Here is a 13,603-nt window from a genome sequence, read left to right as displayed (position 1 = left end):
CCCCGGGCGGGGGAGTCTCCCCGGTGGGGACGGCCCCAAGAACCGCCCCGGGGACACCGCCACGGCCGGATCGGTCCCCAGGGAGAAGGGAGGGGGAGCGGGGGATCCCCATGGCAGCCGCCGGGGCCACACGCTGACTCCGCTCCTGACGATCCGCCCGGGCTTCATGGAGCCACAGAACCACTCATGGATTGGGCTGGAAGGGAGCTTAAAGAGCATCCAGCTCCAAGCCCCCTGCCATGATCATGCTGTCTTTGCCCCTCTCCGCCTTTCCAGAGGATCGCTAGGTTTGACTCCGTTTTCCGGCGGGGTTGGAAGAGGACAAGGACTCTTCCACAGGGTCTGCCAGCCTCAAGCAGCGCCCGCACTTCCCTCTGGCACCGGGAGGTTTTCCTGGAACATCTTCCCACTGCACGGCTCCATTATCTCAGGTCTCTGTCACTGAATGGGGGGCTCCTGCCAGCAGCCGGACCCTTCTTTCGGTCCAGCTTTTCCATCCCTGCCCATCCTGTTCTCTTTCCTGGTGTACCCACCTGGGTCCCTGGCTCCTCATTCCTCTCCTCATGCCGACCAAGGTGACCTTTTGTGAGGGTAATTGCTTTCAATATTAGATCTGAATATAAATGTGGGCACCTCACTCCATCTCCTGCCTCCTCTCTCCCCAGTCCTTTCCTGAGGTGCTTCCCAGCTCAGAACACAGATCCACTAATTCTTTTTCTTTCCAAGCCACATTCATCAGGGATGTGCAGTCCTCACATTCCACCTTCTGAGACTGACCCCCATAGATGATAATCTCCTGCAGAGGAGGAATATTGCTGTATATTTATTTATAAATATAACTGCCAGTAACTGGCAGTTCTTGGTGTTATCCAAAGGCACATATATTATTTTTTTCAACCTCTTTTTCCCTCTACCTCAGCAGATCCCTGAAGATCTGGGATACAGCACCTGAAACAACCAAAGTGTGAGGACAAGATGTGAACTGCTCTAGATCCTGCCGAGGCTGAGCCGAGTGTTTTCCTACTCAAAGCAGCCCTTTGAAACCCACCAGCCCCTGCTCTGGTCCCAGGTAAAACTCCAGCCTCTGCTTTTCCAGCCAAACATCTCCTGAGTGGTTCCTTGGTATTCCCAGGTGACTGGGAGCAGGGCTGGGTCAGGAATAATTTGTCCCTGCTCGTCTGATTTCTCCCTCCTGTGCTGCCCCTGGGAGCTGCTGCTGACTCCCAGCAGTCTGGAGGATGGAGAAGAGCGGCGCCAGGCCCTTCCCACAGCAGCCACAAAACCTGGAGAGCGGCTGGATTCTCCCGAGATCCCTCTGACAAGGTATTGTTCCCAGCAAGTCACCACACCACGGATCAAATAAAGCAGTTTATTTGGCATAGACTGAACTGCAACAGAAATTCCCGTGGAACAAAGCCTGGTTACACAAACTGAACGAGTGCAGTTATGAGTCTCAGTTACACCTAATGACTAAACAAGGTAAAAAAACACATTTCAGAGTCTCCCAGTCTTGTCCTTTCCATCCAGAGACACCGTGGCTCCCTGATGTGTTGTACCTTTCTTTTTTAAAGAGATGTCAGCACAATTCCAGCTGTAGTTTTCACTTGCAAGGAACTTGGTTAGGAAATCCAAAGAGATTAATCCACAGACTGCTCTTCCCATGCTGTTTGTACTTCCAAGAGCTCTGGGAGCCTGTTTTAAGGCTTTCAAGTCGTGCATCCAATAATTAAAATTTTGATAAATGTTGAGCAAGGAAGGAGGGGCTGAGCAAGCTTTTGCTTCATCACCCCCAAGCTCCCTCTGTTATGCTTTCTCAAGCCTGGTTTAAATTCCACAAAAACAAAGATATAGGCAATACCAGACTAAATTCAACAGTCAAACACAAATTATACTGGTCAGAGTCACCGAGGCTGGCTGGGTTGACTATGGAACACACAAATCTGCTCTGTGGTATGGAACAAAAGTGAGGTTTTACACTAGAAAACAGCATCTTGCAGATCATGCCAAAAAAATGCCACTGTCTATGAAACCAGCAGAAAGCATTTCACAACATGCCATTAGAAATGCTTCAACAGCTAAAAAAGGTTTGCTTCAACGAGGATTTTCCTAAGTTTATTTTTTATGATCCAGCAAAACACCAGCCATTTGTGTCAAAGACAAAATACTTTCAGCTCGTTATTTCTGCATGACAGTGTCATGACCTAAGAGTTATTTACTCCAGTTATTCCCCATAAATATTCCAATTTTATTTACAGGTTTCTCTAGTCTTTTAGAGATCTCCTTTAAGTGTTTTCAAAGATGAAGCTGAAATTACTTTCTGTAGTGAATGAGGTAAATTAAAAAGTGTTTGCTCTACAATATCTACAACTGGTGCTTCACTTCACCTTAATTTCTGTTTTAAAGACCAGGAGTGGCACCATTTGAGGTGGAGAAGTAATTTCAATACTAGAGAACTCTATTAAAAGACAAAAATCACACGTCCTCCTGCTTTTAATACTGCTGATCCAATTCCAGCTGACCACCCTTAAAGCACATTTCTCATGCTCTGTGGGGTGATTTGTGAATTTTATCCGTACACTTACTAATTACTAAGCTTTGACACAGTGTCAGAACTGAAAAGTTTGACTTGATTTGCCTGTCAAGTCAGTAAGAATTAGTTTGGAATGACAGTGGCTAAAATGCTGAATGTGTGCAGGGCTGTTTTCCCCTCTGGACCTTTCCAACTTGCAGCTGTCCTGAGTAAGGAGCCGTCCCTGAGCCATCACGTGGGCCCAGACAATTCCCTCCGTGTTAAATTATGGATCACGGAGCCAACACAGCACCAAAGCACTCCCAGCTCTCACACACCTTTCCTGCTCTGCTCAAATGACCTGGGAATTCCAGCCTCTCCTTCCTAGGCAGCAGATCTCAGGAGCTGAACAGGCATTTAATTAAAAAAATAAACCCCTTCAATTCCAATGTTTCTGAGCTGCTACTGCACCTGCCCGAGGAGTGTTCACATCAAAGCCAGCAGGGTAATGTGAGGTAGTAAAACCAGATGCTCTCCTGGAGTCAGTCTATATTTAATGGTACCTCAAGAATTTTAATTAATGAGGAAGACAAAAGGAACCGATGGGACTCTTCAATGGAGAAAGAGAAAGGAAAAAAATAAAATGCAGGTGATGAAAGCTTGGATACAGAATACTGGTTCTTATCATGTTTATTTATACTCCCAGCTGGGGCAGCAGCCATTCCCAAAGCTCAGCAGCTGGAATGCTGCTCAGGCTCAGCTGTGGCTCCAGGCTCCCCTCTGGAATAGCATAAATAAACCACACGTCGTGGGCAGTCGGATACATGATACTTTCATTCATTAAGGATGATGACCTGCTACAGTTTCCACTTCATGTCACAAGGCTTATCCCTAATTTATGAAAATAAAGCATATATGTTTTGTACATTTTTATATATATATGTATAAATATATATATAAAAAATACACACTGCCAGGCAACTTCACACTCACACACACGCACACATGGATATTGTACAAAGCCACCCAGGAGCAACAAGTCTGATATCAATATTCTACTTTGTGTACACACACCCTACGTCTAGGAAGTAAGAAAATCCCTTTTATGGCAATTCTGCAGGCAGAAAAATCAGTACAAAATACTTTGTTGTACAAAACGGCTTTTTTTTTTTTTATACAGGATCACCCAACACGGTAACACACCCCTCAGTAATGCACTACATCCCTACAAGGAAAAAAAAAGAATAATCAAATCTTTATACAATTGTAAAAAAAAAAAAGTAAGCTGCTCTGCAACCTTCCTTTGCTAAAAGTTAGACATTACCCCATCCTAGCAGCAGATTAATAAATAAGGATTAAATAATCTATTATACAAAGCCATACCCAATGGCAGATTTAAAACCAAAAAGCTTTGCAGATACTTTCACTTCCTACACAAATCTTTGTTTTATTAAGAATAAGACTCAGTATAAAACAGGGCAACAGCCAGCACTAGATCTGTATCTACAGAATAAAAGGAAAATCCAAGGGAAGGGAATATTTAACAGTTTATGGCACCTTTACTGCAGAACATGTTTCAAGGCTCTGTTTCCCTAGAACTAACGAGTAAAGGGCTCTTTATCTCAGCTTTTATTAAGCAAACTCGATATATCCAACCACACAGTGGCAAGAGACAGAACCAGCTGTTCCCAGCTGCAAAAATGGATTGATTCCCACCCTAAAAACCAACACAATTCCACTGCCAAGACAAGAAAGGGCAAGTCCCGGTTTCCTGGCGCTCCTGGGTCCCTCTGCTGTTTGCTGGGTGAGTGCTGCTCAGTAACTGTTTTCATGTCCAGCCAGGATGTAGAGGTTGCTGTGAGCTGTGGGGTTTTCTGTGGGCCTGCTCTCCAGCACAACCACTCTGCAACCAAACACAAACGGGATTCACAGTCAGGGGTAAAAACCAGCCCTTGGTGTAATTCCTGAAGAGGAAACTCAGGGGTTTCTACAGATTGGAGGTCAAAGTTCCTCCAAATATCCTGGGTGTTTCATTCTTTAACCAATTCCCTCATTTTCTAGCATCACTTCTGATAAAAACACTGAAGGACAAGATACAGTGGAAGGGTTGGAATTGGATGATTTTTAAGGTTCCTTCCAACCCCATCTGTAATTCCATGATCCCATGATCTGCAGCCCAAATGTTTATCCCTCCTACATCTGATCAGCAACCTCAACAATTCTCCCTGCTAAATATTTATCACCTCATGGGCTCACAGGGATCACCATCTCTGCCTTTGTCCTGCTGGATCATGTTCCTGTGGGCCACTCTGCAAAATTGTTCTCTCCCTGTCTTGGCACACTGACCACTGCTGGGCCTTGACCTCCCCTCTCCCTCCCAAATGCTGAGCATTTCTCTGCACCACTTCCTCTTGTTTTTAGGATTAAACTTGTCTCTGTCTTTTGTTTTCCTCAGAGTTTTCAAATGAAGTCTCTGAACAGCCTCTGTCCCTGATCCTCACTCTGCGCCTGAGCAGTTCTAGAGTGATCCAAGGTGAACAGGGGATTCCAAATCTCACTGGAATGGCAGGAAAAGCTCCTGCTCCATTTGTACACAGATGGAAAACACAAGCCAAAGGGTTTGGCAGTTCCAAATGAGGGATGCAGATGAGGGAGCAGAGGATCAGGGATTCCAAAGCAGGGGGGTGCTAAAGGCTCTGGGCCACCTGGTCTAGAGGAAGGTGGCTCTGCCCAGGGGTGGAAAAAGATGAGCGTTAGGGTCCCTTCCAACCCAAACCAGCCTGGGATTCTGTGACTGGAAGTGATTGTTGGACTCATCCCTGTCTATTCCTACATTTATCCCTCTGGCTGGCTGAGAATCCACAAGTGAATGTGTCCAACCTGGGGCAGCTTCTGCTGCAAACCTGGGGACAGCTGCACCTCTTCCCACCTGTGCAGCTGGAAGGGATCAGCTGGATCTTACAGGGAATGTGTGGATTTGGAGCACTGATTAAAACCTGAGTGACTTCTACTTTGCTACTTCCAGAACAGCCAAGTTTGTTTTTAACTGCCTGCTGCCAAGAGAATTCCCAGCTCACCAGGACAATCCAAAACCAGGAGAAGGCTTTTCCAGAAGTGCACTGGGCACCCTGCAAGCCAAGAGCATCTCTGTCCCTGCCACTTGGTGCCCACAGACAGAGCTGTGCTGGGCTGGAAGCCAGGCCCAGCTGGGAACTAGAAAAGCTGGTTTAAATAAAACAAAAGGTTTCTGTTTCTGCAGGGAGATTACCTGTCTGAGCCCAGCAGGCGGAAAACCCTGGTTTCATCAGATATCTCCTGGGTCACCTGCAGAAAAATGCAGATATTCAGATCCATTTCAGCAACAAAAGGAAATTTATTGGTCTGAGTTGGAAGGAAAGAAACATTCAGATGCAATTTAATGCAAAGCACAGGACTGAAATGGATAAACTGATGTTAAGCGTTGCAGAATGTGAATATTCTCACTTGGGAAGCAGAGAGAAAAGCCAAAGGATCCAGTGGTAAATAAAGAACAGGAGGAATTAAGCTGGAGATCACTTACTTCATCTGACTTGAAGCTCTTGCCCTGCATGCCATGTTTCCAGAAGGCCAGCACACTGTCCTGAAGGCACACTGCAAAGGAGGGACACAATCACACCCCATTCCCTGGATCCTTGTTTTCCCAATGCCTCTGGAGAACCCCTCAGGAAGTGTAAAAATAAACACTGCCAAGCAAAGCACCGTGGGCTGCTGGAAAAGACACATCACCTGAATTATTGCAGTTACTTCCAAAGAGATGGATGATGGAAAATGGGGGTTTTCCATTCAGGGACAGAGACAGCACAGAGCTGCCAGCTCTGAGTGATTTAATTCTGTGATTTTGAGTTTATTACAGCAGAAATTCTTGTTTGACAGCTACAATTCAAATTTTAAAAAAACTCCTGTCCGAGTCTAAAGATAGCAGCTTGAGAATTAGATTCAAATATTATTACCCTATTAAAAAAATGGATGTGCTATTACTGCAAATAAAATCTTAACTTTTAGAAGGCTAACACAGATTTATGTATTACCAAACCACTTTTTCCTGCCCAAATTTTGTTCTCATTGCTATGGAAATAACCAGAAACCAGTCAGGCTTTCAACAGTGAGTTCCTAAACCCCTGAGAGACACCAGAGCAGCAAATCACTCACCCACTGACTCGATGCAGAAATCAAAGCTCAGCTCAGAAGCCAATTTCTTGCTTGACTTCAATTTCCCTTGTAAATTCACTATTTTCACAAATTCTCAAGAGAAAGAGAAAAATCAGCGTTAAAACCCTCTGTGGAAAAGGATTTAAATGTAAAATATAAATTTAATCTTTCAGGAACAAAGAAATACCAAAACTTAATATCTACAGCATTTGCCTAAAATGAACACAAGAGCATCTTTCTCTCCAAATAAATACAGGAAACTTTGTGCCACTTGCTGTGGTTTTTAGACTGACACAGTGATGCACACATGAAGAGGGAAAATGGAATTAAAAAAGCCAGAATGAAATCCCACTTATCCAAACTATCTTTTTGGAAATATTACAACACAAATTAGTAATGTAGGGAGGTAAAAAAAAAACCAAAAAAACTCGTGGTGAAGTTCAAATCAACTTGGCAGCTCAAGTTTTGCACGAGGTGTAGTGAATTATCCAAGAGTTTTGTGTTACTCACTGTCCAGGCAGACCAGGACAGTGTCTCTCTCCAGCTGTGTCACGTGAATGGCATCCAACTGCTGATTGCCTGGGGAAAAAACCAGATTATTTTATATTTTATATCACATCAAGAGACTCTGCCCCTCTCCCCTCCAAGCTCTTTGCACTGTGTTCTTTGTTACTCTGATTTTAATTTTTATTTTCTTTTTGTTACTCTGATTTTTAAAGGCTCTAAAAGCCCAGTATGTTTTGGGAGAAGGACAAAACTCTCTGGTCAAAGCAGGTATTTAATAGGAAAACACAACTTTTACTGGAGAAAACACATTTTATGCTATGGTTCAGTACAGCTTCCTCCGTAGAGAGGCTCCACAATAAACAAAAGGACTTTTAATTCCTAAACCTTCACTCTTTTCCCATAAAACCACATCTGGAAAGATTATTGTGATGATAATAAACTGGTTTAATAGATTTTTTTTTTCTAGTTTTTACTAATGAAGTTAGTTCCTACAGCTGCTAAAAAGCAGTGTTTAAAGGTAAAAATGTACATCCAACAAAGGCAAAGGAGAAAAGCAGCTGCAAAGTATCAGCCAGGTCTTAAAAATAACCCAAATCTTTGCTTTTTAAGAGCCAGCTGAAGATAACAACCCTGCCCCAAGGGCTGGAGGAGGGACAAGAACCCATTTCTGGGAGTTTTTATGGAGGAAAGGAAAGGAAAGAGCAGGAGAACCCAACCAGCAGGCTCTGATTGGTGCTTAAGGAAATATAGAAAATTGAAGGTGATTTTTAAGGACAGTTTGTACTGATGTGAGCATGACAGAGAATGAGGGAATCCCAGAATAGCGGGGATTGGAAATTACCTTAAATCCCATCCCATCCCATCCCATCCCATCCCATCCCATCCCATCCCATCCCATCCCATCCCATCCCACCCCCTGGATGGACAGGGACACGTCCCACTGTCCCAGGCTGCTCCAGCCCCAATGTCCAGCCTGGCCTTGGGCACTGCCAGGGATCCAGGGGCAGCCACAGCTGCTCTGGCAATTCCAGCCCAGACAGGAATTCCCAATTCCCAATCTCCCATCCATCCCTGCCCTCTGGCACTGGGAGCCATTCCCTGTGTCCTGTCCCTCCATCCCTTGTCCCCAGTCCCTCCCCATGTGGGATCAGCTTCAGGCAGAGAAACTGCCAAGCCTAAAGGGTTTCCAAACAGCTCCAAGGAAGGAAGATCCAACATTCCCAGCCATCAAACCAGCTGGAAGAGTGACCAAGGGCCTCACCTGCCCCGATCTCTGTGAACCACGAGGACGCAGAGTTCAGGTTGATTGTCTCAAACTGCACCACCTGGTTTGGCTCTGAGCCCTTGGAGATGGCCACACACACCATGGGATACTCCTGCTCTGGGATCACCAGCATCTCAAACACGTTCAGAGGGCTGGGCAGGGGGAAATCAAAGTGCTGGGAAAACAAAACATCAGCAGGCCTCTGTCAATTTGCTTTTACCTTGAAATGGCTCTGCAACAACATGCACAAAGTATAAATATACAGAATTTTCACTGCTCTTAAAGCTGGGCAGAGGTGGATCTGTTATTGCCAGTGTTGGGCTTGATCCAGCGCTTCAATGACTTTTGTATTACTTAAATTACTTCAGTCACAAGATTTTCTGAGTCAAAATGTGTCCAGCCAGATTTTCAAGCGTTCACAACCCACAAATGGCACCAGCCTGAGGTGTACTTTCCATCACAAACTCTGGAAAGGTTATTTCAACAACTGCATAATTACTGAACTCAACTAAAAGTAAATGCTTACCTTTATTAACATGAATTTCTGCATTGGCTCATACCACTGGAGCAGAACAATTCCAGACTGCAATGCACCACACAGGTACTTGTGGCCTGTGTATGGATTTCGTACTACAGAAAATAAAAAAACCCAGAAAACATTTTAAAATTTAAAATTTAAAGGTCATTTTAAAACCCTGCAAGTTCAATGCACACTTGAAATAAAAACCTAACCCTACAGCTGTCTTTAAAAATGAGTTAAGAAATAGCATTATAAAATTATATCATGGCACAATTAGGCTTGGAAGGGACCTTAAAGCCCATCTTGTTCCATCAGTTTCCCACTTGTTGCCTTCTGGCTTCCCATTCCAACATCCACAGTGATTAATATTGTGCCACATTCCAGATAAATTCAATTACAGCTTTAATTAATAACCAGTTGCATTCCTGGAGTCCCGATTCCGAGGCTGAGTGGGCAGAAAAGCTGCAGTGCCTCTCCCTGGGGCTGTGGGAGTCAGGCTGGGATTGGAATAAAACAATTCCCAAGCAGGGAAGGTGGGAAGCTCCTGGGGAGCTCTGACAGCTCATGAAATACAAGAAACAGGGCTTGGGGGTGTTTTTTTTAAGCTCAGCTGGACACAGAAGCAGGAATTCAGGAATTATCTATAAATGTGGCTGTTGTGGGCACTTTAGATGAGCTGAACAGGATCTCCAAGTGTGCAGCTTTCTATTCATTTTTAGGGGTGGAAAGGTTCAATCTGCAGATGTGGCACTTGGGGATGTGGGTTATGGATGGATGATCTTAGAGGGCTTTTCCAGCCTTGCTAATTCCATGATTCTGATTTCACACAGCGCCAGGGCCAGCACTGGAAAGGACAAGTGTTGTGCAGGCAGCCCAAGCTGCAGACAAACCCACAACTTCCCAAACTTTAACTCTTTCTGTGTCCTTCAAACTGCACTTGGGGCTCTGCCCTCCCCAGGCTGCCAGGGATTTTATTCCTACTGATCCTTTCTTGGTGGAAAATATTCAAGTTTTCCTCACTACAAACTGGAACTGGGTCACACCTTGAGCCAAGGTGACAAAGCAGAAATGCTGTTTGTGGATGTGCCAGGGCTCTGGGAAGGATTTAATCCCAGTATCCCATCTAACCCTGCCCTCTGGCAGTGGGAAGCCATTCCCCCTTGTCCTGGCACGCCATCCCTTGGAAAGAAATTTCTCTCCATCTTTCCTGTAGCTCCTTCAAGCACTGAAATGCCCCAATTAGGTCACTCTGGAACATCTCATCTACCCCAATTGCCTCGGGCTTTTTTCTGAACAAAGATTAAAAAGAGTTTCAGACATGCCATGACCAGGGAAATAAATGGCAAAGCTGGATTTGTCTGCTCACCTATACAGCATTTGTGGCATCCTTTTGTGTCAGGGATCTTGGTTGTTAAGGCAAATTTCCTGGAATAATAATCACCAAAAAATGCATCAGCAACAGATGTCAGGGCCCTTCATGTAACAACTCAACAGCACCAAGACAATTTATGGCTATTTTCACTTATTAATAATTGTCTGTAAGTGAAAGGTTTGTACCTTGGTAATATTTTGTCTGGAAATCTGTGGGTTTGAATATGAGCAGCTAATCCTGTTTTTTTGGCTTGTTCAAACAATGCTATTAAATTATGGGAGTAGAGCTGGAATGTTTTCCCTGTAAGAGAGAAAGGCACAGTTGACATCTCAGCCACTCCTTCAGCACAGAACTGCAATGTTCAGGAAAATGCAATATGGAAACATTACCTTCTACAAACAGGTGTCAGGTAGGTCAAGCCCAGATATGAAGTAAAATAAAAGAAGATAAAAATCATAATGAATATAGAGAAGATAATTTCATTACAGTTACCTTTATGTAAACATTTTTTAAAGGTCGTTATTATAAAATAACAATAAATTATATTAGGATATTTTCTCATCTATAAACCAAGCCAAGTGTTTTATAAACCCTGCAGGTTTAAAGGCACAGTCCCACCATCAGCCCCCATGGCACAGTGCCTCATTCCTGTCTGGAATGTTCCATTCCAGCACAACTGATTGCCCAGGAATCAGTAAATCCAAGCAGCAAAACTGCTGGATCAGCAATACTTGAAAGCCACCTCATTCTCCTTCAAAGGGACACAGGTTTTGTTTTAGGACCACAGAATCCCAGAGTGGTCTGGGTTGGGAGGGACATGAAATCCCATCCCATCCCATCCCTGCCATGGCAGGGACACCTTCCTCTGTCCCAGGCTGCTCCAAACCCTGTCCAGCCTGGCCTTGGACACTCCCAGGGATCCAGGGGCAGCCACAATTCATCCTCACAAGGAAGAATTCCTTCCCAATCTCCCATCCATCCCTGCCCTCTGGCACTGGGAGCCATTCCCTGGGTCCTGTCCCTTTATCCCTTGTCCCCAGTCCCTCTCCAGCTCTCCTGGAGCCCCTTCAAGCCCTGCCAGGGGCTCTGAGCTCTCCCTGGATCCTTCCCTTCTCCAGACTGACCAAACACATTGCACTCAATCTGGACTTTAAATGTTCCTGTTTATTGATCTCTGTCATCACTTCCCCTCTGTTTACACTCACCTGACAGGGACATTAAGGTGTTGTTGATAACATAGAGCCAGGTGCACTTTCTAGGAAATAACTGGAAAAAAAGGAAAAAATTCAATTAACAGAAACATACAGGATTTTTTAACTGTGATTTTCTCTGCCTGTTCCAACCATCATTTCTGCAGGGATCCATGCTGGAGAAAATCCTGTTTAAAATTCCTGTTTTTTCCCTGCTCTGGACCCTTAGCCCTACACAGACAGACCACGGAATAAATGTCCCAGGCCAGGCTGGATGGGCTTGGAGCAGTCTGGGATAGTGGAAGGTGTCCCTGCCCATGGCAGGGGTGGGAATGGATGGGATTTAAGTTCCCTTCCATCCCAAACCATTCCATAATTCTGGAACACTCTGTCCTGTGTGCCACTTCTACAAGCAAAGTAAGAAACAGGTGTAGGAGAAAGTGTAGAAACAAAAGATCCAATTGGTTGGACACAAACCCTGAGTATTTCCAAGCAATTTTCTGTTTAATAGAATAGCTTTGGGTTTATTCAGAGTTTCCACTGAAAAACTACAAATGGAATAAAAATATCCTCCTGGAACTGGGAGATATTAACCTTGGACAGACAGGAAGCACTCAGGAAAATGCAACCAGAATTAAAAGTTGAAGAAACCGTCCAGCATGTGAATCTGGAGGGCAGAAATCATCAAATAGATAAAAGGAAATGTGGGAACAAGTGGTGTGACACAAGGCTGTGGATTTGAGGTGGTCACACCTGACCTCTGCCAGCTGGGAATGCTCTCATGGAAAAAGAAACTTTGTTTGGAATGCAGTGAATGTTCTCCCTACCCACCAGTGGCACATCCAACACTTCACTGGGACATAAAAAACCACGTGGAAAAGCCCAGAGAAGACTGTCAGATGAAATAATTCAGGAAAACACACAAGGAATGAGATTCCAAGAACCCCCTGACTCTGAAACACCAGATTTAAGATCCTGACTTCATGAAATGGCTTTGGAAAGGGTTAGAAAGCCCAGGAAAAGCTTCTTGGGGATAACAACAGCAGCTGAATTAAATGATTGAGAGGTTTACATCCAAGGAGCTGCAATGTGCCATCTAGTGGGGATGGAAGGGAGGGAGAAGGGGAATTGTTTTCCAAGGAGATGGAAGATCTGACAGCAGAGTTACACAAGCAGCAACTGAAAAATGCAGGAAGGTCAGGGAACAAATAATTTTTAGGTTTTCCTTATTGGCTTTGATGGGAATCATTTAAACCCCAGAGCCTGGTATCCACTTTTTCCCTCCAGTGCCAGAGTTCATTGCTCCATAATATCCCCAAATCTGTTCTGTGTGTTCCACCCACCAGAACTCACCTGTTCCATGGTTGCTTCGTGAAGTTCATTCAAATTCAGAGTGTAGATCCCTTCTTCTGTGCCAAAGATGATGTACTGATCTGAAATATCAATGGAAAGGGATTATTCCCTTCCCACTTTGGGAGCTTTCAAATGCAAATCTAAAATAACTTTACAAATTTATTTTCTTTCCCAAGCCCATCACCAAACCTAACATAACTTTACCTTTAGTATCTGGATGTATCCATGAAGTTGCACAATTAATCTTCAAAGGACAACCATCAAAGACTTTGGAAAAACAGGCTCCCATCTGAAAGACACCAAAACTGAAACCTGAAACGAATTTAGAGTGTGAAGAGTTGATCTCCTGGCCACTCACACACAGCTGAACACACCCAGCCTTTCACTGCTTTTAATTTGAATTCATGGACATTCAAAAATGCAAAGAGGGCTCAAAATGGTATCAATAGCTTTAGGTACCTGCTGGGTAAGAACAATACACCCTGGAGGGATTTAAAATCCTGTGGCACCTGGGGACAAAGCTCAGTGCTGGGGGAATGGTTGGACTCAGTGATCTTAGAGGGCTTTTCCAATCTAAATTATTCTATGTCATATGAATATTGACTATTGCTTATTGAATATAAAAAACATGAATATTGAGTGCTTATAAAATGGCAGATGAAGGGAAAACAGGAAAAACCTTCTCATCACTACAACATTT

At 44.2% G+C, this 13,603-nt stretch overlaps 1 protein-coding gene and 1 long non-coding RNA gene across 5 annotated transcripts in view; one reads left to right on the top strand and one right to left on the bottom strand.

Annotated features, from left to right (window-relative positions):
- The first annotated feature begins 25 nt into the window (after positions 1 to 25).
- LOC111929641 (uncharacterized) lies at positions 26 to 3,167 on the top strand. The gene is made up of 2 exons (XR_002864788.2): positions 26 to 431; positions 923 to 3,167. It is a non-coding gene; the product is annotated as an uncharacterized LOC111929641 (long non-coding RNA).
- The window catches only part of MAP4K5 (mitogen-activated protein kinase kinase kinase kinase 5), a 57,524-nt gene continuing 45,276 nt past the window's right edge, over positions 1,356 to 13,603 (bottom strand). For all 4 annotated transcript variants that reach the window (XM_086892368.1, XM_086892365.1, XM_086892369.1 and 1 more), the window contains 12 exons: positions 13,108 to 13,192; positions 12,904 to 12,983; positions 11,566 to 11,626; positions 10,546 to 10,660; positions 10,355 to 10,413; positions 8,995 to 9,098; positions 8,466 to 8,643; positions 7,208 to 7,276; positions 6,698 to 6,790; positions 6,069 to 6,139; positions 5,778 to 5,833; positions 1,356 to 4,412 (listed from right to left, as the gene is read on the bottom strand). In XM_086892368.1, the coding sequence (XP_086748494.1) occupies positions 4,325 to 4,412; positions 5,778 to 5,833; positions 6,069 to 6,139; positions 6,698 to 6,790; positions 7,208 to 7,276; positions 8,466 to 8,643; positions 8,995 to 9,098; positions 10,355 to 10,413; positions 10,546 to 10,660; positions 11,566 to 11,626; positions 12,904 to 12,983; positions 13,108 to 13,192 (1,059 nt within the window). In that variant the 3' untranslated portion in view covers positions 1,356 to 4,324. The remainder of the gene's footprint in view (positions 4,413 to 5,777; positions 5,834 to 6,068; positions 6,140 to 6,697; positions 6,791 to 7,207; positions 7,277 to 8,465; positions 8,644 to 8,994; positions 9,099 to 10,354; positions 10,414 to 10,545; positions 10,661 to 11,565; positions 11,627 to 12,903; positions 12,984 to 13,107; positions 13,193 to 13,603) is intronic.

This window comes from Cyanistes caeruleus, chromosome 6 (genome assembly GCF_971803275.1).
Source record: "Cyanistes caeruleus chromosome 6, bCyaCae1.hap1.1, whole genome shotgun sequence".
Lineage (NCBI taxonomy): Eukaryota > Metazoa > Chordata > Aves > Passeriformes > Paridae > Cyanistes > Cyanistes caeruleus.
The sequence above is the reverse complement of the archived record's forward strand: the minus strand, read 5'-3'. Positions and strand labels throughout refer to the sequence as shown.